The following is a 27866-nucleotide window of genomic DNA, read 5'->3' as shown; positions in this document are numbered from 1 at the left end:
CCTGGGTCACATCTCTCTCTCTCTCTCTCTCTCTCTCTCTCTCTCTCTCTCATTCTGAGCCAGATTATTCACCATTATTCATTTACGGATTAGAGTGAGCGCGGGTCGACGGTGGCTTGGGAATGTATGTATGTATGTATATGTATATATGTATGTATGTATTATCATTACTATTATTATTGTTATTTCCTTTTTAGGCTCGCTCGTGCTGTGGTGGTGGTGGTGGTGGTGGTGATATTTGACAACTACATAAAAACACGGCGAACTCATATGCAGTTTGTACTCGTATGCTTAAAAAAAAAAAAAAAAAAAAAAAATCCGTACAAAAATAAAGGAAAAGATCCATGTTTTTAGTTACTCGCATACTTTTTAATATATAATCATCATCAGAGAGAGAGAGAGAGAGAGAGAGAGAGAGAGAGAGAGAGAGAGAGAGAGAGAGAGAGGAAGGGAAGAAGCCAGGTGGGCGCCATGTACTGGGATGAGGGGAAGGAGAGGAGGAAGAAGGAGAAGAAGAAGAAGAAGAAGAAGGGCCAAGAGGAGATGGACAAGAGGCCGAGCGTCAGGCCTCAAGCACCATCTGGCGGGCGACTAAGACAAAAGCGGCTGGTCGTGAGAGACTGCCCTGGCCCCTGTCCCTCCTCCTTCACCTCCTCCTCCTCCTCCTGCTCCTCTTTCTCTCCCTCCTTGGTACAGTGTCAAGAAAGGTGTGTCTACTGTACCCCTTTCCTTTAGGGCTCTGGGGAAGAGTGCTGGATGCGCCGAGTACCGCACACGACCTAAGGGATGTAGCTCTGTGTGTGTGTGTGTGTGTGTGTGTGTGTGTGTGTGTGTGTGTGTGTGATATGTAGTAAGGATTGTTAACGTGTATGTTGTCAAAGATAGTGACTAAAGATAATGAAAATACAAAGATCGAAACTATTGGAGGATTAGTTTCTAGAGAGGCTATTGATGGAGGCGAAGATGGTGGTGGTGGTGGTGGTGATGGCGGTGGAAAGTAGAGGAAGGTCACAGCGAAGGTGGCACAGAAGATGATGACGGTGCAGGAGCTTAAGTGACCTGCAATTTTTCCCACGACAAGGAAAAAAAAAGAAAGGAAATAAGATAGAACGAAAAAAAAAAAATGCATTAGATAATCCATCACAGAGGTTGAATTTGACTGAGCTTGGAGGGGAGAGAGTGAGGGGGGCCAAGAAATAGGACTTGTCGTGCCTTGATGGACAGAAGTGACAGCTGGGAAGGTCACCATGTTCGACTTGCTAACACAGAATCCTATTGTAAAGACGAGAAGAAAAAAGTGACTTGGTAATTGAAAGTTGATATTGATATTGCTGGAAAGTGTACTGTAGAGAGAGAGATAGATAGATAGATAGATAGATAGATAGATAGAGAGAGAGAGAGAGAGAGAGAGAGAGAGAGAGAGAGAGAGAGAGAGAGAGAGAGAGAGAGAGAGAGAGAGAGAGAGAGAGAGAGAGAGAGAGAGAGAGAGAGAGAGAGAGAGAGAGAGAGTATTAACTTTTCCTCCTTCCTTAAAGTTTCATACATCAAATCATACACTCTTAAAACTGAACAAGTACATAAATCTAACAAAAAAAAAAGAATAAATAAACCTCCATTCATTCACTCGTGCAGACAATTTCGTTACTTTTACAACACTGAGATTCTTTGTAGCAACTCTCTTCATCTCTCTCTCACACACACACTCTCTCTCTCCCCTCCTGCCTCTATTTCCTTTCCTTTCTTTAAAAAACGTCATAATGAAAGGCGTTCTCCTCTTACTTCCGCCCTCCTTTACACGTGAGAGCGAATTCAGGTTCAGTTTATCGGGTAGGCCCACCGTCTGGACCCATTGTCATCAGCGCCCCGTATTAAAAATTATCTTCAACTTGGATGGCGCTAAAGAACAGGAGGCGAGGGTCAACCGGACAAGGGAGGAGCAGAGGGAAGGCGAGGAAGTCACGGAGAACGGACAGATGGTGAGAAGAAGGAGCAGGAGGAGGAGGAGGAGGAGGAGGAGGAGGAGGGGGAGTGGTGGTAGTTGTTTGGTGGTCATTATCCTAACACATGGAGGAGTTGAGTAAGGAAGAGACGGAGAGACAGAGAAAGAAAGGAGGTGAGGAAAGGAGAGGGTGATAATCAGACCTGTTTCTCCTTGACACTTCATCTCTCAAAACTTGTCGTGGTCACCTGTCTCCACTGCTTCCGTCTCCCCAGCCCCATCGGCCTTCTCACCTGCCTCACCTTCCGCCCTCATCTGCTCGTGTGCCGCGGCTGACAGACTCAAATGTGTTCCTCCGCGAGCCGAGTGAAGAATGAAGACATCAATATGCTACGAGTGGAATTGACTTTATCCTCCGAGACATGAATTCTTTAACTGCTGATTCCTTATTGATCAAGTTTAATATTGATTTGCACGATCGAATTTGTACCGCATCATTACTCTATTAATGTCCTCATGTCGGTCTGTATGTATGTATGTCTCTCTTTCTCTCTTGTTCCTCCCCTCTCTCCGGTCTTTCTTTGATGTGCAGATGTACTTTTTCCTCAAGTTTTATGCACCATTTTATTTATTTTTTTCATATTTCATATTATTTTTATTTATTTATATGAAAAAGCTAATGAGATTTTAACTTCAGTGTTATTTATTTTTTTGGGGGGTGGAAATAAACGTCACTTTCCCTCAAGTACGTTTTAGAATTGAGGAAATATCTTGGTGGTTGGCCTGGCTGGGACGGCTGGGACGGCTGAGCGGCGGGCACGGGACACAGCAGCGGGTTTTGCTAGTTAGCGGATAATCCAATTGGAAAGGGTCTTGGCCGACGTTAATTGCGCTCGTCCGTCCGATACAGATACGAGAATATAATGATGGAAGTCTCCTGCTCCCGTGCACACGAACAATATAAGAGTTGAAGCGTTTTAGCGTAATATTTCTAGCCTTTCACTTTAATTTTCTTTCGATTGAGTTGTCTGAGGTTTTAAGGTTTTGGGATACCGTTCCTTTTTTTTTTTTTAATATACCGGTACTTTTGTATTTTATTTTAGGACTCTTTCTTTTTGGGATACCGCTCTTTTTTTTGTTGGTACTTTTTTCATATTCTATTTTAGGTTTTTCTCTTGTGTCTCTCCTTGGTGTCGTTATTATTTGATGAGTCTGGTGCACACACACTAAAGTCGATGGGTTGGTGTATTCTTTTTAGCCAATATCACACATGTGTTTTATTGAAATCGAGTGGCATATAAGAAATCAAATGCATAAATATGGCGGCTTTATGTGAAATTGAAACGATAAAACACAGGTGACGCATGTGTAGAATTCTCTCTCTCTCTCTCTCTCTCTCTCTCTCTCTTACCACTCAACTTATCCCCCATCGTCCCTCCTCCAGATTCCCAACTCCTCTTCACCTGCCTCCTCCTCCTCCTCCTCCTCCTCCTCCTCCTCCTCCCGGTAGAGAAGTTAAGGCCCGAGGGAGAGTCTTCATCAGCGTGTCCAGTGCCGGCCGGGGATGCTGCCGCCGCTATTAATCGATACACCCACTCTTTATTCTCTCTCTCTCTCTCTCTCTCTCTCTCTCTCTCTCTCTCTCTCTCTCTCTCTCTCTTATTTTTAGCTCATGTTTTTTTGTTATTTTGTTGGAGTTGTTGTTATTGTTGTTATTATTATTATTATTATAATTATTATAATTATTATTATTATCATTATCATTATTATTACTGTCTAAGAAAATGCATAACGCTCTCTCTCTCTCTCTCTCTCTCTCTCTCTCTCTCTCTCTCTCTCTCTCTCTCTCTCTCTCTCTCTCTCTCTCTCTCTCAAAACTTCACACCTTACCCATGTTTTTATTTACAATCTCCACGACTTTAACCCTCTTCGTTCTTTCCTACTTACTCCGCCCCCTCCTCTCCTCCTCCTCCTCCTCCTAGCTCTTCCTACCATACCCTCTCCCCTCCTCTCTTATTTCTCTCACGTGCCGGATACCCTCCTTTTAGCCCATAGAAAACCACTTTTTTCTCCCCTTTCGCTGGAGGATGTTGTAGTGTAAGCGAGGAAAGAAGCAACTAATTCACGTGTGCATATAAAGAAAGGCTGGAAGTGTTTATATTCTTAACTTTCCTCTCATTATGACTAAAGTCCCTGATGGAGCGGCTTCTGAGTGCTTAAGTGTTGGTTTACGGGCTGAAAACTCTCCCCGCTGCTCTCGGTTAACTTAGAGGAGACTTAAAATAAATATATACATAGTTGTTTTTTCAGGTTAAGAAGAGGGTTGCTTGAGGAGATGAAGAGGTAATTGTGAAAGTTGGTGTGACGTGGACCTGAGAGGCAGAGAGAAGCTCAAAGGGATGGACGTAGAGCAAGGCACTGAGCACCAAAGTCGTGGTTTCCTCTTTGGACGTCGTCTCCCCTCCGCTACTAATCCTTCTCTCACGCGGCCGCCACGGAGCCCCACAAATCAGGTGGCCGCGTCTTGAGGTCCAGGGAGACTTCCAGGGAGACTTCCACGACCCACCGACTCGTCATCCAGTCAGTTAATTAATGACCAGTTCGGGGAATTGGTTCAGAATTACGCTGGTGTTTATGGCCTCATCACTTCGCATGGGTGACCGCCAGCCGTCCCTCACTCTCGTTCAGGAGAAAGATACTAACGCCTGGATATTTCGGAAACATTTGAGGAAACTTTCCCTGACTTTAAAACATTATTTACAATTTTTTTTTTGATCAGCACTTCCTTTAGCAGCTGCTGCCACGAGGCTTCAGACTCTGTATTATTCAACCACGGTGTGAGGTAAACACAAGGAAGACAGACTAGTCCGGATGAAGCAGAGGAAAGAAAGCCTGGCAACAGTGACGCCAAAAATTCTTCTGGCGTTATTCGGACAATACAATACATTAGGTGGCCTCCGGATAACGAGACGTTTCTTCTTCCACGGTCCGGATAATCGAGAGATGCTATATTGCGACAGGGAGCTGTGACAGCTCTCTTATTTTTCCTGTCCCTTCCTTTCCGTGGCGGGGAGCCACTCACAATGGCGGAGTGACAGCCACGCTGCCGTGTGTTCCTACTGCCGGCCGCCGCCAGGGAGACGCACCTGTCTGTCTGCCTAGCTGTCTTTCTATCCATCCGTATGTCTGTTTGACTATGTTTGGATCGGCTATATCGATGGTCAAATACACACATAAAACTACGTGACAGACAATAGTTAAACTGTGCCACAGCTTGCTTGCTTCATACTTAAATGTTCGCGCGTGACTGCTCTGGCGTAAACCTTGAGGCCACGATGGTTGTCAGGTTTTCTGAGCGAAGACTTGACAATTGGAGATCTATCGTTAGTCTGGTAATAGAACAGGTAACTGAGAATTAATTTTCAGTAGCAGTAGTAGTAGCCACAGTATAGTAGTATAAGAAGTAGTAGTAGTAGTAGTAGTAGTAGTAGTAGTAGTAGTAGTAGAAGGAATAATAATAACACTACTACTACTAATATCATTGTTATTACCGCTAGTATCACCGCTACTACTGCTACTGTTGCAGCAACTCTTACTACTACTATAGAGAACAATGCTAACAAAAATAATAATAACAAAGCCACCACCGCTGCAGCCACCACCACCACAAACAACACGACAGCACCAACACGCTCGAGGTCGCCACGGAGCGCTTTCACAGTCACTTTATGCATATCTTATTCACAAGCCCCTCCTTGTTCCTTCTCTCTCTCTCTCTCTCTCTCTCTCTCTCTCTCTCTCTCTCTCTCTCTCTCTCTCTCAGCCTTGGTCGTAAATCTCACCCATACACCACCTCGCTCCATCATGCTTTGCCCAAGTAATCACCTTGAATATCCTCACAACGGCGCCCTCCTGCTGCCTCTTCGCCCATAATCACCAGGAATTTCCCCAACCGCCTTCCTCCTCCTCCTCCACCGCCGCCTTCTACTCCATCCTTCCCCCGAGGCTCTCCCTGTGTAGTGTTCGCCGGTCAGCGGAGAGGCCGGAAGACTCTGCCCCATATTTCCCTCATTTCTTGTTCCGAGAGACCATCCGAATGCTGGCACCACCTCGCCCAGCCACAGCCTCTGCCAAGTTTCTCTCTCTCTCTCTCTCTCTCTCTCTCTCTCTCTCTCTCTCTCTCTTTCTCGGTATCAGGTTATCATCAATATTTGGAAGTATCATTATTTTCTTGTTAACTTTATTTATTTATATTTTTTTTATCTACTAGTAAAAATTAGATTGTTTAATTTTATACACAGCATCATGTTCTCCATCTCGTTCTTACACACACACACACACACACACACACACACACACACACACACACACACACACACACGTTCCTTATGTACGCAAACAACACGTGATGAAGACAAATACACAGATAAATAGATAGATAGACAGATAGATAGGGTGGGAAGAGGGACGAAATATTATGAGGCAACCAAAAAAAGATGTGCTCGATGATAAAGAAGAGGGTGAGGCATCCCTTCAACATGTCTATCAAGCGAGTTCCACATCATTACCAGTTAGCGAGGGCGCGGAGCAGGAGGAGGAGAGAGGAAGAGGAAGAGAACAAGGAGGAGGAGGAGGAGGAGGAGGAGGAGGAGGAGGAGGAGGAGAGAGAGAGAGAGAGAGAGAGAGAGAGAGAGAGAGAGAGAGAGAGAGAGAGAGAGAGAGAGAGAGAGAGAGTAGGAAAGAGGGTGGGAGAGGAAGGAAGGACAGAGGGAGGGATACAAGACCACAAACAAGGGACTGTCCTCCACCACCCCCCATCCCCCGTTCCAGAGCCTGCCTCCCCTCACGATAAAGAATGGAGCTATGCGGACCCCTCAGTGTGACCGTAGGGAGGGGAAAAAAAATCAGCCTCCAGCACGTTCCAGGTCAAGTGAGGGTCCAGCGGGCCGTGACGTCACGCCTCGCGCCCACAAACTCCTGGAAATGGCCGCTTCCAGACGGCTCTCCCACGCTTCACTGACCTCTGCCCACCACTGCTATCCTCCTCCTCCTCCTCCTCCTCCTCTTCCTCCTCCTCCTCCTCCTCTTCCCCTTCTTCCTCTTATTCCTCGCCCTCCTCCACCAAGCACCGCGACCCTAGTACCGGTGCAAGCCTCAGTAATTAAAGCCCAGGTGTTAATTTATCAGCTCCGTATGACAATAACAATTAGGGTAATCTAGCAGAATTATGGTACAAATTATTTCTTCTCCCTCTTCTGCCCTCTCTCTCTCTCTCTCTATCTGGTCTCTGCTTCCTCTCTCCCTTCCGCTAATTCTCCACCGGGGCGGAAGTGTGTACAGGTGCTTAAGGGGAAGATAGGAAAGGTGATGATGGCAGTTAAAGCAGTGGTGGTGGTGGTGGTGGTGGTGGTAGGGGTGGAGATTGTGATAGTGATAGTTACGTTCGTGGGGGTGAAGGGAGGGAGATCACACATACATACACATATACACAGACGGATTCAACTTAAGCGAGTCACTACCGTAGACTTTCCTAACTTGCATGTGCTCGTAACAAGTAAAAAAAAAATAAAAATAATAAAAAAAGATCGTAACACGTGGAGGGCTGGCCGGGTCGTACATCACCAAACACTCGAGTTCTGGGGAGCCTTAATCACACGACCTGTCTCTTGCTTATTAATCTCTCCCGCCACCGCTGCCGTAGAGTGATTTTCGCTTGGAGAGAGAGAGAGAGTGTGTGGGAGTGAGAGGGAATGAGAGAGAGCTATGCTAATTAGATGTGATTTATGTGATGGGAGAGGTAAGTACATGACAAGGTGTATGTATGGAGAGAGAGAGAGAGAGAGAGAGAGAGAGAGAGAGAGAGAGAGAGAGAGAGAGAGAGAGAGAGAGAGAGAGAGAGAGAGAGAGAGAGAGAGAGAGAGAGAGAGAGAGAGAGAGAGAGAGAGAGAGAATTATGTCACTATAAACCAAATAGAATACAAATCACATAACTTCCCTTCACTATATCACCTATATTCTCCTTCCAATCTTTTTATTTTATGTAAGCTAACCTCATCCTTGGACATTTATTCCTCCTGGTACAGCACCACCCTCGACCTTTACCCCTGCTTCGATACACCCTCCGATTCTGCCTTTCCTAAATAACGCTGGTCGGCCCCGTGTCCCCTCCCGTGGAAGATGGCGGGGGGTCGTCCCACGAACAGACAGGGCTGACGGCTACAGGGGTTCTCGGCCTAGTTTCTCTGCCCCAGGGAAGGAGAGGACGACGCCACCTGCCTCTAGCCTAGCCTGGCACAACCTCGCCCAGCACCCCTGCAGCAGCCAGCCAGCCAGCCCGGATCCAACTCCGTTAAGCTTGTCTCATGCACTTACATACACACTTACGTGTAAGTTCGTTCACATACGCGCACACATACATATATAATACATAACAAGCGCGGGCATCACACACACACACACACACACACACACACACACACACACACACACACGCACTCACATTTCAACTTCTGGTTATTTTAGTATTTTAATTAGGTCAGCATATAAATACATTCAATTATAGATACGAGAAAATGATCAGCATCAATGTTCATGACTCGAGTGACAAAAAGTAATTTAGTCGCATGGGAATGACCCTAAAGGAAATAGTGCCAGTAATAGTGGTAGTGGTAATTGTAGTAATAGTGGTAGACGTAGTAGTAGTGATAGTGGTAACATGAATACCTTGCAAGAGTAAAAGCAGGAAAAGAGCCAAAAAATCCGCGTATACAAGTGAGTAGCACAGCCAATTAAGGTGACGTCAGGTGGGTGGGAAGGAGGGAGTGAGGGGGGGAGCGGGCGAGCTGTAGTGGCGGGCCGAGAGTGAAAGTTGAGGACAAGATCGAGGGTTCCCACAGCGCTGCCTGCGACACAAAGCCGAGCCGAGCGACGCACAAAGGTGTTAATATTGCACGCGCTAACAAGTAGTGTAGCAACAGGGGGTCAATAGCAACGGAGAGACAGACGGTGAAGGAAAGAAAGAAAAAAGAGAAAAAAGACTCCAACGACGTGTGATTAATGCAAAAAGTCATAAGGTGCGCCGGGTGAGGGTGCTCAGGCGGCGGGTGGTGAGGCAGTAAAGCAGAACACTGGAAGACAAAGCGGACTTTAAGCATAGCATCAAACGAGGCATCAAGAGCACAACCGCTAGGGAGGGAGAGGGCGGCGGCGGGGAAGAGAGCCCAGCCTACCTACTGTGGCCAGCAAACAAACCAAGGCAACTCCATCTTCTCTCGCACTCACGCCCGCCGCCACAGTAATTACACCACCGCCGCTATAAACTCGGGCGGAAAAATGAACAAAAGAGTCATTCCCGTGATCAGCTGATGAGAAGAAGCACCACGGCTGAAACCAGACCTTCCCCCACTCCTCAACCCAGACCACCTTCACCCCCTTTAACGGACCAGTGCAATTTTGGGGTCTGAGCCAACAGCTGCTTGTTCTGGGGTTTTTTGTCAAGTAGAAGCTGCGAAGGAGGGCGTGACGCTGACGACGGCACGTCACTCCTGGCGGCGGGGGTTAAAGAGACCTTGAGAGGAGGGTGAGGCGCCGCACTGATTATTGGAAAGTTTATGGCCTCAGTAAGGTGTTAACTTGAGAGAGAGAGAGAGAGAGAGAGAGAGAGAGAGAGAGAGAGAGAGAGAGAGAGAGAGAGAGAGAGAGAGAGAGAGAGAGAGAGAGAGAGAGAGAGAGAGAGAGAGAGAGAGAGAGAGAGAGAGCAAAGGGCGCGCATATCAAAACACCTGCGGTACAATATACTAGGGAATGAAAAAGAGACCTAATACGTAAACTAACACAAAAAAAAAGATAAACAAAATGAATAATCTCTGCGGTATTTCCTTATTCTTGACGCTTTGTGCTTGCGGTAATGAGGAGAGCTAAGAAGAGTGATAAGCGAATTTTATATGTAGCGGTGGCGGCGGCGGCGGCGGCGGCGGCGGGCGGCGGCTGCGACGGTGGTGATGGTGATAGTGGTCAGTCAGGCTCTTCACGTCCTCCTCGCCGTCACGCGCCGCAGCCCCGCCGAGAGGATCAACTCCCACTGTGTTTACCACCAGACCCGCGGCCTTGGAACTTCGTGGGCCTTCCGGTATAACAGTTCCGTGAAGAATAAATGCAGTACACACACATACTCACACACACGCACACACACACACACACACACACACACACACACACACACACACACACACACACACACACACACACACACGCGCGCGCGCTAAGAGGAGTACAGCATTAAATTGAAAGAGGAGTATGATGAGGAGATGGACGTGTAAGAGGGAGGGCCACAGTAGGGAGAGGGACAACAGGAGGGGAGGCGAGAGAGTAACCTGAGCAAGTGAGTCCAGCGAGGGTTGATGTCAGTCCAAACACGGGAGGGAAAACAACAACGTCACCCGCGTGGACTGAGAGATTAGTGAACAAAGTCGCTAATTAATTACGAGTAGGAGGAAGAGGAGGAGCTGGCGAGGCTGAGGCGAGTGACATGTGGCGCCTGCCCGCTGCGTGACTGCTGACGGACGCACAGAGAGAGAGAGAGAGAGAGAGAGAGAGAGAGAGAGAGAGAGAGAGAGAGAGAGAGAGAGAGAGAGAGAGAGAGAGAGAGAGAGAGAGAGAGAGAGAGAGAGAGAGAGAGAGAGAGAGACTGCAAGATCAGTAACCCAATCTCAAATCCCTGAAAAATTACATTAGAGAACAACAAAAAAGACAAAGTGGAAGAAAAAAACCCACAAGATACAGAAGCAAATTTAGCGTCGAAATTAGAAAAAAAAGTAAATAAAAACACAATAATAATAATAATGAGCTGCATAATATAAGAATAAATATTAAGGAAATATAACAAATAAACCACGAAATACGCAAATGGAGGTAAAAAGATATAAAAAAAAAAATAAAGAACGGAAGGAAAGAATGACAGGAAAGAGGAACATGATGGAGAAATAACGAGAGGTGGTGGCCGGGAGGGGAAAGGAGGAGGAAAAAAGAGGACAAAGTGAAGTGGAGGAGGAGAAGGACGGGGAGAAGGAGGAGGAAGAGGAGGGAGAGAAGTAGGGGTAGGAAGTGGAAGAAGAGGTGGAGGATGATATGGAGGAGTAGGAGGAAGAGAGACAAGAAATAAGGGTTGAAAGTGGACGAGGAGGAGTAGGAAAACGGGAGGTAAGGATAGCAGATAGAGGAGAGAAATAAAAAGAGAAAATAAAGAAAAGAATGGTAGGAAGTAGAGGAGGAGGAGAAGGAGGGAGACAAGAAGTGGAAGAGGAGGAGGGAGAGAAGGGCGGGTAGAGGGTGGGAAGAGCCAAGGGTCGCAGGGACAGACACATGACGCCAGGGGCCGCGGGAGACCAGCTGGACGGCCGCTTATTTACATGTTTTACTCATCACGTCCGACCTTACCCGCGTGCAGCCTCCCTTCCCGCCCCCCCAGGTCAACACGGCCCTCCTTTCCCTTCCTCCTTGTTATATTCGTTCTATGCTTCCTCCTGCAGCATCACACACACACACACACACACACACACACACACACACACACACACACACACACACACACACACACACACACACACACACATACACACACACACACATACATACATACATACATAAATACAGGCACCCGGTACGTCTCAGCAACTGTGCTCACTGACTTCTTTGCAGAGTCCTAACCAAACGTTCCGCCTCAAGCGTCTTTCGGGAGCTGCACACACTCACTGATACTCAAGAACAACTCATGCCGAGACCCAGTAGCTCCTTTCTGATAGCGGTCTTCCTTTCGCCCTCTAATCCTCGTCCAGTGTTGGCCCTGTTTTTCGCATAGCAGGCCGTTAGCACAACATTCCGTGGATGCAGTAAAGAAGAGCGGTATTTTGACACCCGCGCCGCCCCTTGAAGGCCTTGGGAGCCTGGCGGACACATGGGAGTAATTACACGTGGGGCAAGGCGAGTGGTGTGGTGGTCGCGCTAAGTAAGGCAGCGGCCAGTAATGTGTGAGGCTGCAATGACAGAAGGGCCAAGATGACGTCAGACAAGGATGCTATGGTGGAGGACAGGCGGTGTGGGTGGCGCCCGTCTCACGCTGTGGTGGTGACGTGGTGCTTAGCAGTAGCAGCAACGGTGGTAGCTGGAGGAAGGCTGTTCCTGCAACCACCATCGTCGCTACCACCACCGCTGGCAGTGTCATCACCTCGGCTGCCTCACCATCATCACCATTATTACTCCATCCTAAATACTCGAGTATCACCGCTAATGACACAATGCGCTGCCGTCACCACCGCCGCCATAAGCAACGCACCAGTGATTACTTGATAGGGAACACGAGTCCTTAATCCTCTTTTGCCTAGCGACTACGCCAGTCACTGCGGTCTGCCCCCTCACTGAGCACCGCCACATTCATCACCGCCGCTGTCAACACAGATGCACCCTAGAGAACAGAGCAGAGGGTAATAAGACTTCACGCCACTAAGAAGGAGCAGAAGTAATACTAGTGATCGTCCGACCATATGTGGCGTGACGTGAGCTGTGACCCGCGGCCTAGATAAGCCTGGGGGTCGCCTAGGTACAATAAACAGTGACCTCCCTAGCATCAACAGTGCATAACAGACTTGCACTGCCACTCTTGATTTGAGTGGAAGATAATTGCGAGATAAAGCCCATTAGTGGCAGACGTGGAGTTAAAATTGAAAACATTGTAATCATGAATGCTGGTGAGGCATTGCCCAGCTCCGTGGTATGACTCAGAGTTCAGCCTCGACCTCTCGTAGCCTCAAAACAAGCCCCTCATAAAAGTGTGAAGACTTGTGTAAAAACGCCGTTGTTTCCTCACGACTCGTCACGTCTCCGAGGGACTAATTTTTGCTTCTTCTTTTATGTCAGCGAAAGTCTTGACAAAGAAATCCAGCTTTTGTCAGGGGAATGAGGTACTTTGCTTGATACATTAATGCAAGTGTTTATTATGATAATACCAAAAACACATACTTTACGAGATAAAAAGAGACGAAGGGCGCCGTGAGAAAGCTTTGATTTATATCACGCGCACACTCCTGAACTCTTAAACGCCCCTGTTTCTTGACTCTCTTTAAATATTCAGCATACATTAACCTTCGAACACATGTATTTGGACGTCGGGGCGCAAGGAAATTGATAAAAGAAAATTAATGCACCTTACACAGCCCATTTAAGCTTTGCTCCGCAGGTCAGAGTTGGGAGACAGTGGGCGACTTAATGCAGGGGCCGACACTTGCGGCGGCCTGGTATCACAAGTGTCCATCGCTAAGCCAAATAAACACGTTACTTGATTCTAAAGAGTGTCTGCAAGCCATTAGCAAGGCGGCATCTTCGATCAAATTGTTGCGTTCGTTCTTGCCTATAATTTTCCGTATCAGTGACCGAAGCTTTGAGAGACGAGGAGGGCTTCTTTTTTCTCCCCTTTTTTTTTTTCTCGCTAGCATGTGTGTGGAGAAGACAACTTGTCTGAACGAGGCACTCCACATAAACTCGTCAGTCAGCCACGCGTTGTAAATTAGTGACCGATGCGTTGGTTACGACGAAGCCTTCAAGTTCAAGGCACAGAAGGAGAAGGAAAAAGAAAGAAAAAGGATTCCACTGCCAATTCAAACAAGACAGGATAGCAATCTTGGTGCACGGCAAGGTAATCTACTAATGCCTTTGAGTCTTCTTGCATGCCAGTTGCAGTAGCAGATGGGGAATAATAGATCGCTGTATACGCACTAGCATCTCCTGGGAGAGATGGAATACTAGCACGAGAGACCCAGTGGAGACAGAGACGATGCAAGGGGCCATATGGAAAGTTAGGCCACATAGTATGACGTGTTAAGGTGATCGGATGAACAGATGCACGTCAATGGATGCTGCTTGTGATGAATAGTGTTGCCTTCAGGTTTTTTGGCCTCTTAACTCACACGGAACGATGGCATACTTATCTCGTTATCAAACAAATGATGGCATGTTATCGTGAGTAATGGAGGTGTCTTTTTTTCTTTTTCTCTCTTTTTTTATTCGTCAGCTCAGTGGGATCACCTTCCTGACGGCGGGTTACATAAGGGTCGCTGATGGAGATGTTAACTTAGCTCTACTGAAGAAGGTTTAGATTGTCTTGAGTGTTTGCTTTGCTAATGACTCGTCTTTTGCAGCTTACAATCTTGTTATTGTCTTGGGATGTATCTATTTATCCATCTTTTTATCTATCTAACTGCCTGCCTGCGTGTCTGTGTCTGTCTAGTGGTTATGTCTATCTATTAGTCTCGTTGCCTGTCTCCCTCCCTGTCTGATGGCTATATCCACTTATCCGACTATCTACTCATCTAGCATCCCACATGTCTATCAATGTAATTTATCCTTGGTGCATAAAAGACTCGCTACAATGAAAATTATACCTTTTTATGAATCAGGGAGATCAACCAAGGACAAAATATAATAAGACTCATCCCTTTCTCTAATACTGTCTAAATAGAAAATAGCAAAATATAAAAGAAGCCAATTCATTTTGCGAAGTGTCTAGATATTCAGATGGTGCAAAATAAGTTAAATACTGCATCATCTTGTCTAAAGTTTTACTTATTTATTTATTTTTTTTTTAAGAAGCTCGTGAACCGTGGTGGGTCCCGTTACCTGTACTACCTGTATTTACTTCTCTCACAAGGCTCTAATTACTTTTATTTTTGATGCGCCGGAAAACAGATGCAGCAGCTGGTAACTTTTTTATGCAGGATGGAGGAGATATTATGGGAAATTATTATAAAATGAGAGAAGTATTTGCTCTCTGATATATATATATATATATATATATATATATATATATATATATATATATATATATATATATATATATATATATATATATATATATATATATATATATATATATATATATATATATATATATATATATATATATATATATATATGATACTCCTCACGTATTTGTTCTTTACTTCCATTTTGTTTATGTTAAGTGGAATGAACATACCGGGCACGCCTGCTGTTTATGTTTTTTTTTTTTTTGAGGAATACACAACAGAGTGCGGACAAAAAATGTCGATGCGACAAAAACTTAATAAAAAAGAGGAAACCGAAATTACATGCACTTTAAAAATGAATATAATGAAAAGCGTTGTTGTAATTCACTGCAGGGCGGCGCAATAAATAAGTGTAGGTGTTGGCGGAGAAGAATGAAGCGGCGGCGGCGGCGGCGGTGGTGGTGGTGGTGGTCTGCGGCCACTGCTACGTATGATACTGGCAAGGCCTCATCTCATTACCGAGTGACGTGGCAACAGCGCCGGCGTCACCAGGGCCAGATGGTCGTCTTCGCAGCGTCCCCACCTCGACGCCCACAATTTATCACCATCTCCCGCTCCCCCTTCATTAACCTCTTCTCGTTGATAAAGTGACCGGCAACCTCAACGTTCAACGCTCGTCTCCTCCTCACCCGCCGCCACGTCCAGCATCACTCAGGGCGACAATTAACATCAAGGGAAGCAACAATGTCAAAAATTACGCTAGAAATGTGTGAATATTTTATCCCGTCTATATGACTCGTATCTCTATTGTTTATTTATTGTCTCACTCTCCCCGCCTCGTTCTCTTCCTCCTGAGATGCCAGCGAGAAGTAAAAAAAAAAAAAAAAAAAAAAAAAAAGAAACGCGGCGTACCTCGCGACACGAATACCAGTAGGTGGCGGGGTGACGCCGAGGGATTTAATGAGAACAAACACACGAGCCACTGAACTGACTAGCTTACCAGTGATGACGTCACCGTGAGTCAGGCTGGGTAGTGGTGGTGGTCGTGGTGGTGGTGGTGGTGGAGGCAGTGGTATATCGAAGGGTAGGGAAAAGAGGGAGGGGGAAGCGGTGGTAGGCTGTGCAGGTGTGACACTTCCTGCAGCTCATCCGTCCCCCTCCACCCCGGACCCCGTCACCCATCCTGCCTGACGAGTTTATGAGCACTCATCACTAGCCTGAGGTCGCTGAAGGGGCCGCGTAGATCAGCTGCGTGTGGTTTAACTTGTCTTTATTATCACCAAGACAGGAACTCCTGACACTCTCAACGCTACTTGAAAAATATGGCACGTCTTCCCTTCAGCTTATTTTTTATCACCTTGTCATATGTACAATATGTGTGTATGTGTGTGTGTGTGTGTGTGTGTGTGTGTGTGTGTGTGTGTGTGTGTGTGTATATATATATATATATATATATATATATATATATATATATATATATATATATATATATATATATATATATATATATATACATAAGATACAATTCACTTAATGAAGTGTGCAGGCGGCGGCGGGGCAGGATGGGCCAACCTAGAAGACAGCCGTGCATTATTTCCTGGATGCGCTCCTCACTTCCCCTCCCCCGCCGCCCCCGCCCAGCCCTGCCCACTCACTGTTGCTCGTTGCGACGCTTCCGTCTTGCGAATTACTTTATTCACAACTATTATATTGTAACACCAGAATTAATTCACTTTGCTTAAAGTGGAAAATGTGAGGTTCTCTCCTTTCCTCGCTGAGTGGCGCGCGCGTTTATGGTCAAGTGAAGCGGAAGTACGTTGTATTTTTGTCTCTTAGCTTGTAAAAATGTATGCAAGATATTTTGTTTAAAGGAATAAGAAAGCAACCAAACACGACAAGGAATGCATGGCTAAGTTAAGACATTAGTTCTGCATTTTTCAAGGTTCCGGGCTGAGTGGGGACGATCAGGTGAGCCGGGAGGGAGGCAGGGCAGGGTCGTCACCCGCTCCCCTCCGTCCCCCTCCCTGGATGCCGCTGGGGCCGTCTTGCAGCGTCATGAATAAATTAAGATGAAGTGCGGCGGGTGTCGCACGTGCCCGGCCGGCGCCAGCCTCCCGGGGGCGGGCCACTCCTGCAGGAAGAGCCTCGTTACCAACTTGTCGAGGGACACTCAGGATGTACTTTTTTAGTTCTTATTGCCTGCCGACGACCCGACCTTGATAGCGTGGGTGTAAGTATTACCTATCCGGCTCTTGTGGCCCTCTTACCCTTAGTGACCAAGCCTTACTGCCCTCACGACTCCAGCCAATTTCACCCTCCCTCTGCCAGCTGCTGCTCCTACCCCGGGGGACGCAGACGGCTTATATTCCTCACACTGACCCCTTGACCTCTTGCTCAAAGCGCCTCAGCTCATCCTGTGGGGCCTCGCCACCTGCCGCGAATAACGACTCTCCGCCACGCCTCCATCTCATCATTTTCGTATGCTGGCGGGGACATGCGCACCTCCACAACACTCTTACACTCACCACTCCACACATGCACTGAGGTGCAGCATACACTTTGCTCTCTCATGACTCATTTACTACTGCTTTCGTAAATAGCAAGACCGATTTTTCTATTCTGATTACATCTTTGCCAGTCAGTCATAATAGTTTATAGTGCGTTATAACTTTCTATTGCATATCATGAAAACGCTGAAGCTAAGCTAAGTAAACGCGCAATGATAAATTTAAATCAAACAAACAATACGTAATAGTTAGACTCGAGGAAAAAAGAGAAAGTAGAAAAGAGGAAACAAACAACCATAAAAGAGAAAACTGCAGCACACGGTCAAATGCAAACCAACAGAGAAACTCAGGAGTGGAGGAGCCCAAGTCAGGAGGAGTGGAGGAGCTTCCACACCCTGAGGACCGGCGCGGCCACTCAGGGTCCGCGAGGAGGGTGAGGGAACCGTGCAGTGCCTGGTGCGAGGACCCGAGTAGTCCTGAGGGCGAGATGACCACTGCCCAGGGCAACACCGGAAGGCGAGGCCGCCACCACACCTGCGGCCCAGCCCTCACAGGTAGCCGCAACAATAATGCACCTGCCGCCACCACCCGACCCACCGCCATATGGACGGCCGGCCTGACCCCCTGTTTGTGTGGCAGACACAGTAATGGCACACTTTATTAGCGTGGTTATGGAGCAAGGGTTTGCACTGGGTATGGATTACAGATAACAAGCACTAATGGTGGGAGAAATGGTTGGCGTGGTGGTCGTGAAGGTAGACTGTTTTGTGTAGGAGGCGGGGCGGACGGCCAGCATTACGTCAAGGGAAGTAAGAGTGTCCTTCGTGCACAAAAGGCTCAATTCAACAGAATTTTCAAGGTAAAATGAGACCCTGAGCTTTATTTGTATAGACGGAAGGAGAAACCCAGGTAAGCTTCACGAAATGGACAGTTTACAGATATTAAGAATTTTCTCGTTACTCATACTCTTGCCTGCTTTGATTCTTTTGTGGAAATAAAATATTACTTTAGAAAAGATCTTAGTCTCACTTGAAACACGATATTAAGTATTTACTAAATCATAAATAAATTAAATTAAAACAGATCTTTTTTAAAGCAGTGCGGTGCAAGAACAAAAAAAAAAAGTGTTCAATGTCTCCATCCCCAGAATTAACGAGGGCAAATTGAATGAACACAAAACTTTAACTCGAGTCATCACAAATTAATAGTAATGAAGAAGAAAAGAAATATTCCTGAAAACAGGGAAAGGAAGTGAAACTATGTAAAGGTGTACCGGGAAAGCCACAAGCAGGGGAGTACTGGCAGGCAGACACAGCAGCGCAGACAGGCAGCCAGATGGACAAGTAGACAGGAAAACAGGGAAGCACGCCTGGGAGACAGTAAATGTGTGTGTGTGTGTGTGTGTGTGTGTGTGTGTGTGTGTGTGTGTGTGTGTGTGTGTGTGTATGAGCCGAGGTGTCCTATGATATAGTGCATGTGATTTTCCACCTTTTCCGTTTCGTTTTCCCGTGTGCACGCTGAACTTGATGTGATTCGCTTCGCCTTACAAACACCTCCCTGGCCGAGGCGCTTCACTCCCGTTCCTGAGCGGGGCCGCGGCGCTCCTGGGGGTGGTGTGCAGGTAAGCCCAGGCGAGGCAGCGAACACAGCGAGCGTGACGACCTTACACACGGACTGGCTTACATTATCCAGCGGGTGGCCTGCGGCGGTGTGGGCTGTGGCCGAGGGGTCAGGGTTCCTCCGCCCTCACCACCACCACCTCCACCACTACTCTCATTTACCACCGCACTCCAGCCACCGCCACTACCTCCACTACTTCCCAATTACTGTATAAAGAACTACGTACACCTGATAAGCAAAATAAATTCATAGTAAAGAAATAATATGCTTTGTTGGAAGATATATGAAGTAAAATGAGTGTTCATACGCAATCAGTTACTTTCATTGTGATGTTTCAGGTTCATGAAAACCATGCGTGTGAAGAGGAAGTTATATTCAATTGGTTGGCTGAAGTGTTGTTTGAGTAATGATAGGAGAATTGTGTAAAACTTTTCAATAATCTATTTTCTAACAAGATGTGAAACTTATCTTTTTGATTGACAAAGCTTTTGTAATTGGTAGTATACCTAACTACTCGGAGTCATTTTGTCATTACACATAAAATAATAGTGTCAGGAAAAGAATAGTCTCAATGCAGATATTTTTTCTCAAGCCGGAAATTACAGAAATCTACACGTGATTACAACTTCGCAGACTCGCAGGAACTAGTACATTCGATCAGAGCTACTGTATATGAAAAAGAAAGAAAAAAATCCACAATGCATACATTTCTTTGTTTCAGGCCGGAAATTACTTTATAGACAGAGGTAGCCGAGGGGGCGGGGCCAGACAGGTGCGGCGGACTGGTAATCACGGAGTCAGCCAGGTAGCCCACTGACCCACTCGCAGACTGGTAAGGTTCCCACCACCAAGGACCAGAAGACTGTTTCACTTCCCGATTGGAGCTGTCCTTTGGAAATCTCGAGTGGGGGAAAAGAAAGAGTCCGCAAGAAAATAAGGAGGAGAAAAAGGAAGGAAAGACACGAAGGGAAGGAAGGAAGCAGTTTATTGATAAATGTAACAAAGGGTAAATGGTCAAGGGAAATAAAGATGGACGTCACCCAAATCGCCCATATTGAGGGTAAGGAAAGGGAGGCCTGAGGGAGGGACCGAGACTTGGGTAACTCCGCCAGGAATCTCGAAGGGAAGATTACAACCATTCAGGAAGACTGTGGCAGAAGGGTTTATTATCTTTACCTCTCTCTTTTTTTACCAGGTCGAGTACTGCGCAATGGGAGTGCATTTTAAGGAGAGAGAGAGAGAGAGAGAGAGAGAGAGAGAGAGAGAGAGAGAGAGAGAGAGAGAGAGAGAGAGAGAGAGAGAGAGAGAGAGAGAGAGAGAGAGAGAGAGAGAGAGAGAGAGAGAGAGAGAGAGAGAGAGAGAGAGAGAGACTTGCTTTCACTTTACTAATAATTAAGTTTATATTAACCGAAAAGAAGAAAAACATGACCCTCAAAATTGAATCCACAGAGGTAAAGATCAAAAGAAGCAAGCAAGTTACCTGTTTTTCTACACAACGACCATCGACCACCACAGCGGAAACCCAGAAGGAAGCGCAAAAAAAAAGAAAGATAAAAAAAAAAAATACGTCATGTGTTTACTTTAAGGACGTTATTGGAGGGTGAAGGAGAGTCACGTGACCGTGTTGAAACAATGCAAGGTTATACCCCTTTAAAAATAAATAGAAGACAAAAAAAAAAGAAGGTAAGACAGACAATGTACAGGATTTCAACAAAAAGTGTAAGAATAAGTAGAAATAGAGAGAGAGAGAGAGAGAGAGAGAGAGAGAGAGAGAGAGAGAGAGAGAGAGAGAGAGAGAGAGAGAGAGAGAGAAATGGAGGGGAAAAAAAGGTGTGTGAGAACGTAAATATAGGAATAGAAAGTGAGGAATAAGTAAGGAAGAAGGTAGGAGGGACGTGAGAGGGAGGGGGAGAGGAAAGAGGGAGTAAATAAAGAGGGTAAGAGAGGAAGGCAGGAGAGTAAGTAAGGAGGAAAGAAGGCTCGTTCCCCAGGCACCACCGGACACCCTCCTCCACCATCCACCACCACAAACGAGTCTTCCCGCTGCTCCACCACATCAACACCACCACCACCAATGCCACCACCAACACAACCACCGCCACCACCATCGTCGCCACCAACACCGCTACAAGCTCTGTTTTTAAATGTCTTCGATATCTCTGGCATTTTTATTTTATCATCATGTAAGTTTTGGTTATTATTAATACTTCTTTTACTACTACTACTACTACTACTACTACTACTACTACTACTACTACTACTACTACTACTACTTCTACTACTACTGTTACTACTACTACTACTACTACTACTACTACTACTACTACTACTACTGTTGCTATATTATTATCATTATTATTAATATTATTATTATTATTATTATTATTAATTTTAGTAGTAGTAGTAGCAGCAGTAGTAGTAACAGAGTAGTAGCAGTACTATCAGTAGTAGTAATACTAGCAGTAGTATTAGCAACAGTAATAATAATAATAATAATAATAATAATAATAATAATAATAATAATAATAATAATAACAACAACAACAACAGTAATAATAATATCAACAATAATGATTATACTACTACTACTACAACTACTACTACTACTACTACTACTACTAATAATAATAATAATAAAAATGATGACAACAATAACAAGACCAACATTCCTTGCCCCCTGAGGCGTTAGGAAGTTCGAAACAATTGAGAGCGCGTCCCTGCGAAGACTGGTGTGACATCCGGAAGGGCGAGTGAGGAGTCGCGGCCCGGACACACAAAGGAGGAGCTGCCCCAGCACGGAGGCGCCCTCGACCCCGCCACACAAAAGCCTCCACACGGCGCATGTTTCTCTGGCCACGACACCCGCCCACTCACAATAGCGAGGGTCATCTTTAGGGGAGGTGAGGCTTTCGGTTTATTTACAATATAAAAAACCAAACGTGTCAAGAAATCCCTGACACATCATTCCTTAGGGTCACAGATCTCATGGGAAGTCAGGGATGGAAATGTACGGGTCTGGTAATATGAAAAAAAAAAAAAACGCGTAGTGAAGGTAAATGTCGCGTTATACGATGGAGATCTCAAGGACTGAAAGTTTGTTATTAGGAGGAAAAAATGAGACATGAAACTCTCTCGCGGCGGCGGCCCCGAGTGGTGGCCCGGGGCGTCAGGTGGGAGGGCCTCGGGTTAGGTTGTGGGCGAGGGGTCGGACGGTCGAGGTCCGGGAACAAATGTGTGTCTTCCCCCTGGCGCCGGCCCGCTATGGACAGGAAGGGGCGCCAATAAAAGAAGTCAGGCGCCGGGGACGGGCCAAAATACGGCTGGCGGTGGCCTCGCTCCTAACACTCGGTGGCGTCTAAGGCTGCGGGACCATTTGGCTGCGTGGGGCTTCATGAACCGCCTGAAAGCTCACCATTTTACGTGAATTTTACACCAACACCACTTTGATTGCCGCGAAATGATTCAACACACAATTAAGAAAGGAAAACCAAAGCATACACTGTACACACGCCACGCGGCACGAGGTAAAATACATCATACAGCGCGATGGAGGCGCCATGTATGTCAGTTTTAGTTAGGCAATTCAAGGATAATTAGCCTTGGCTCTTAGAAGCTTTGGGCCATTTCTCCCCTCCCCCCGCCTTCTCTCTCTCTCTCTCTCTCTCTCTCTCTCTCTCTCTCTCTCTCCTGACCCGGTGGTGCGTCCAAGTGAAGACCCCGAGGGGAGGAGAGCTGGGATGGAGGAAGTCATGGCAGCGTTACTGATAAACCGACTAGAGAGGGAGCTAGAGAGAAGAGAGAGGGAGAGCAAACGAGATGGGATAGCAAAAGGAAGAGAACTAAAGGCTGAGAGAGAGAGAGAGAGAGAGAGAGAGAGAGAGAGAGAGAGAGAGAGAGAGAGAGAGAGAGAGAGAGAGAGAGAGAGAGAGAGAGAGAGAGAGAGAGAGAGAGAGAGAGAGAGAGAGAGAAGAGCTCCGGAGATTGGGAGTAAGAGGAGCGAGAATAGGGGACTGAGAGAGCTGGAGGAGGAGGAGGAGGAGGAGGAGGAGGAGGAGGAGGAGGTAGGGAGAGAATAAGGCGAGGAGGAAGGACTGTGAGCAAACATGACCCCTCAATTAGCCTTATGATCCAGAACCCAGACGGCCGGGCACTGCAGGTTTGTTTTGGCGGCTCCCCCTCTGATTTACTCCGACGTCCGAGGCACCGAAATGAAATGGAAGATAACGAGTCAGGGTTCATAAGGAAGGGAGGGGCGGGAGGCCGGGAGATGAGGAAAGTTTATGGCGATTATTGGCATTTACGGAAACCTGACCCGGAAGCACTGCATTAGCTTTAGTTTTGTTAATAATGCCAGCAGGGAAGGGAGTGTGTGTGATAGGATTGTTGTTGGGTTTTGTGACGGTGATGCGCTGAACTGATGGTAAAAAAGATGATTTATGTTGAAATATTTTTTTTTCTTTTCAATTCTATTTTGTTGTGTTTGGTTGATACATTCACTTTATTTTTTTTCCCATGGGTTGTAAGTATTTTTCTTCGTTATATCTGTTGATGTTCTGAGTCCCATGTAGCGTGACGTCACGATCCAAGAAAGATACCAATTATTCTGTTTCTATTCGCCAGTAAGCCACTACGCCCCCAAAGAAATACAACAGTCAGCACAGCCACGTCCGTGTACTCACCGGTGTCAGTGGTGTTGGCCTCTGCATCCTGAGTGCTTCGAGGCTTCTTCCGCGCTGGGGCATCATCTTCGTCGTCCCTCTTGCGTTTCTCATCGGCCTTATTATCATCACCGTCCCCCGTGACGGTGGCGGGACTGGCCGGGTTGGAGGGCCCCTCAGAACCCACGTCGCCATTGTGGTCTCTAGTGGCTGAGGGCGGAGCACTGGCTGGGACGTCCTGCTCCCCGGAGGCCGCATCTTGGCCGCAGGGCGCGCTAGGAGCCTGGCAGTTGTGGACCTTGTGCTGGATAAAACGGAGGATGTCGGCCAAAAGGAAGTCCTTTTGACACACTCCGCACGTCAGCACATCGGCACACTCGCCCGCGCCGTCACCTGCAACACAAAATGCACGTCAGACACATGGACTCCAACCTCGCGTGAGTAACACATCAGAGAAGTGGGAACACAAAAAAATAATTAGTTTGAAACGTAAACAGAATTTCTTAGTGGTCGAAATCAGTATTTGTCTATATAACGCACAATGACAACAGTCATAATGCTAATAAGAAGAACAGTGATAAGCATGTGGGCATCAAATTAAAGGAAGACTGATCTCTCTAAGAAAAAAACATTCTGAAGTGTAAAATTCAATAATCTGCCGGATGATAAATTTTTGAATAAAAGAGAAGCCATTGACAAGAAAAGACAGAGTAATATTTATTAATTTTTGCAGAAGCTGAAAGCTTTATCTGGTAACACAAATATTTAATGCCCAGCAGACTGAGTGACGTGTGGAAGATGAGGCGTAAATAGTTAAGAAGTATTTTCCATAATAATCTTCTATTTCCAGAAGGTCAACACGCCGCTCACAGCTCCATCGCGGTCTTTTGAGGGTGATACAAACTCGATATATACTTGCTAAGTAATCGAGGACACTAAAAGGGTGTTGTAGAGCGAGATTCGATACCCTGAACATGATAAACGAGCGCTCGGCAGTGAGGGTCGGATCTTCCAACCTGACGCAAGAGTGTAAAATCGAAGCTTTGTCACTGTCATGGCCACATTATCAGCGCGACGCTCCAGCCCGCCTCTTATCTAGCTTTTTATATAAATTTACTGGATTTATCATTTACTTTCGGGTCACTTGTTCCTTCTCTCCGTGAAAAGAAAGAAAAAAAAAATGGTGTCACTGAGTACTAAGCGGAAGTGAGAGGGACAAGTACTGACTGAGGCAACTCTCCTCGACCATCACCGTAAAGAATGGGAGTCGTTTCTTTTTCTTAAACTCGTAACTACCAAGCGATCCGGAGTAAACAGAAATATGAATTGAGTCACAGCTGGGTGGTACTGAGCTGTGGCCTTTGCGGAGCATTGTCATGGCAACTGCAGATGAGAGTGACAGTGTGTGAGGACGTGTTGCTGAGAGCTGTGGTCAGCCATGTGAAAACACATCATTAACGAGATTCACATGGACGGCAGCGCTGCTGTGACAATGGGACGCAGGCCTGCGGCGATATGACGAATTGGGTGGCAGGGCATTGTGGTGGACCGCCGCCGCCGCCGCTACACAAAATCTCTCACTTGAAAGGAAAAATAGTCAGTGGGTTCCAATTTAAAAGTGGCACCCCTCGACAACTGTCCTTATCAGAGGGTGGGGGACTGATCGATCACGGGCGTCCACCGGCGCTAGCCAGCCGATTCTCCAATTTCTCATGCGGGATGATTTAGCGTGCTCGTCCATCCCCGTCGAACGCTCGTATCTCCGCGCCAGACAGCGAGCCGAAGCAAGCCACTCGTCTTGTGTAAAAATGGTACAAAAACCGAAGATATGCTAAGAGGATAATGTGATTGTGAGTTCGATATCTGAATATTCATCGAGCTCGGCCCCTCAAGTCTCTCCCTAACTCCATTCCTTCTCATTTTCCCTCCTGACCACACCTAGACAGTAACTAAGGCGCCTCGGGGTAACCACAGCGGGGGTAAAGATCCAGGAGGGAGGGGAGCGAGAAACGTCATCGTCACACCAAATACACCACAGTAAGCAAACGGTAACTGTCCTTCTTCATACTGGTACCCGAACGAGAGAGAGAGAGAGAGAGAGAGAGAGAGAGAGAGAGAGAGAGAGAGAGAGAGAGAGAGAGAGAGAGAGAGAGAGAGAGAGAGAGAGAGAGAGAATCAGATCAGTGTTACTTAACTTTCATAAATTCTTGGGTTATGTTTAAGGATATGTACTCATGAGGGAAAAAATGAGTGACATAATCGTACTAAAACTCACTTAGACGTAAACCTCAATCAAACTGTAATCGGCACAAACACATTTCAGAATTCGGCAACACCTCATTGCTTCCCTTCCTCAAGGACGCGTTCTCCTTGTCGATCGCCACCAGCGCTATAGAATCGAGTCCTTGTGACATTCCTGGTCCGACATTTGAGCCTAAAATCACTGGTGTGGTCGTCCCTCCAGCTAAACACAGGACTACGGGGGGCTCTTCAGGCTGTCTCCTCGCCTCCCCACACTGGCGTCTCGGGTCCTTGAGGGCGGCGGGCGTGTTCCAGGGAGGAGGACCAGCGAGTCCTTCACCTCCGTGGACTTGAATGAGTTAAAGAGGCGCCCTAAAAAAAGAGGGATGCCAGTTCCTCGAATTTGTTGGTTCTTCGCTCAGTTCCTCGAAGATTGGCTACGTTATGAGTTGAAAGAATTCCATCTACATTACACGCATACATACAGTGTGTTGAATTTTGCAATGTTTCGTCTACAAGGCAACGCGTTTTAATCTGTTAAGTGATGTAATATGACCGGAAAAAAGCCGAATTCGGGAGAAGGCAGTAAAAGTTTTCGTAACGCAGTTCATGCTTGCGCGGCCCCCTGGTGGCGGCCAGCACATAGCGGCGGAGGAGGCAGCAGTTCTGGTGGGCGGGGCACAGAGGGGCCGCCTACTGAGCTGTTTGTTTTAACCTCAAGACCCTGATGTTACACATCCCGCGGGTTCTAAAATTGTCAGCTGCATGAGGGACACCATCACGCTCGCCGCCACCTCACCTGTTGGTTCTGCAGAGAAAACGAGCGTCTTGCCGCCAAAACTAAATGAAAACAAGTGAATCGTGTCCGGTGAGGGTGACGCATCGAATAATTGTAATCTCCCGCCAACACGCTGACACCCTGACCCCTAACCCTTGTCCCTCATCCTTCCTTCACTCCGTCCCCCTTCCCTCTGCCCGCCCACGCAACTCTTCACCCACACGCCATCGCTTTATCTAATAAAAGCTCCCGCGTGGTCAGTGTTTGTTTGAGGAATCCACAAAACATGTGTTAAGTGTAAAGCTGCAGTTATGTTGTCGACGGGAATGAGGAAAGTGGGATTATTTATCTCTTCAAGAAACCTAAATCGAGCTGGACACGTGCCAACGCTGCAAATATGGGATGGGAGTATTCAGGCGCCAAATTTGCTGCGAAGGATACTGATACGGCAAGCCCTTCACGAGAGACAAGTACAACGTCCTGTGCTGTCTTATTGGCATGTAGGAAAAAAGACTTCATTGGCTCTAATAATACCACAAAACACACACACATACACACACACACACACACAAACACACACACACATATACACACACACACACACACACACACACACACACACACACCCAGACTCCCCCGAGGATCATCCCCTTCACTAGTGCAGTCGCCCCAAGCAGCCAGGACCTAGTTAGCTCCCTCCTATGGGACTGACAAGGCAGAAGGGGAGAAGGGGAAGCCGGAAAGGAGGCAGCGTGGGTCCTTGAGGCCGCCAGTCGTCGTTTAGCACCTCCAAGTCGGTATCGCGGACGCTCGGAAGGGGGTATGATAAGCTGGCAACTCACACAAATAGGCGTAAGTGCACTTTATTGAGCAGCTCTGTCAGGCCACGCGCCCACAGGACTGGCGAGGAGGTGGGGAGTCGGATGAGGGTGTCGGGTGGGGAAGAGGGACGAGGGTGGGCGGACGGGAACACGCCAGTAAGGGAAGGGATAGGAAGGGTCAGGGCTGTGCAAGAAAATGATGACGTGGTGATAGTGGTGTTGGTGATGGGTTAGTGGTGCAGTGGTGGTTACAGTAGAGACGGAGGGAGGATTGCAGTGATGGTGTGGTGGTGGTGATGGCTCCAGTGTGTGGGATGTGGGTCAATGGTGGCGAGGCGTGGGTTGTGCTGTTCGCAGGGTGGTATGTGGGCGGTGGTGGTGGTGGTAGTGGTGGTGAGTGGGCAGAGGTGTGTCATAGGCCCTGCAGTGTGTTGACGTGTGTTTGGATGCAGTCTTGCACGCTTACATTAATCGTGTTGCGAGATAAAGTGAAGTGTTTTACGTTTTG

General features: G+C 46.9%; 1 protein-coding gene across 2 annotated transcripts in view; it reads right to left on the bottom strand.

The window, feature by feature from the left end:
• The window catches only part of LOC123518673 (B-cell lymphoma/leukemia 11A-like), a 75586-nt gene that overhangs the window by 27714 nt on the left and 20006 nt on the right, over positions 1-27866 (bottom strand). For both annotated transcript variants that reach the window (XM_045279627.1, XM_045279628.1), the window contains one exon: positions 23540-23911. In XM_045279627.1, the coding sequence (XP_045135562.1) occupies positions 23540-23911 (372 nt within the window). The remainder of the gene's footprint in view (positions 1-23539; positions 23912-27866) is intronic.

Source organism: Portunus trituberculatus, chromosome 44, assembly GCF_017591435.1.
Source record: "Portunus trituberculatus isolate SZX2019 chromosome 44, ASM1759143v1, whole genome shotgun sequence".
NCBI classification, from domain to species: domain Eukaryota; kingdom Metazoa; phylum Arthropoda; class Malacostraca; order Decapoda; family Portunidae; genus Portunus; species Portunus trituberculatus.
This window is presented reverse-complemented; position numbering and strand designations above follow the sequence as displayed.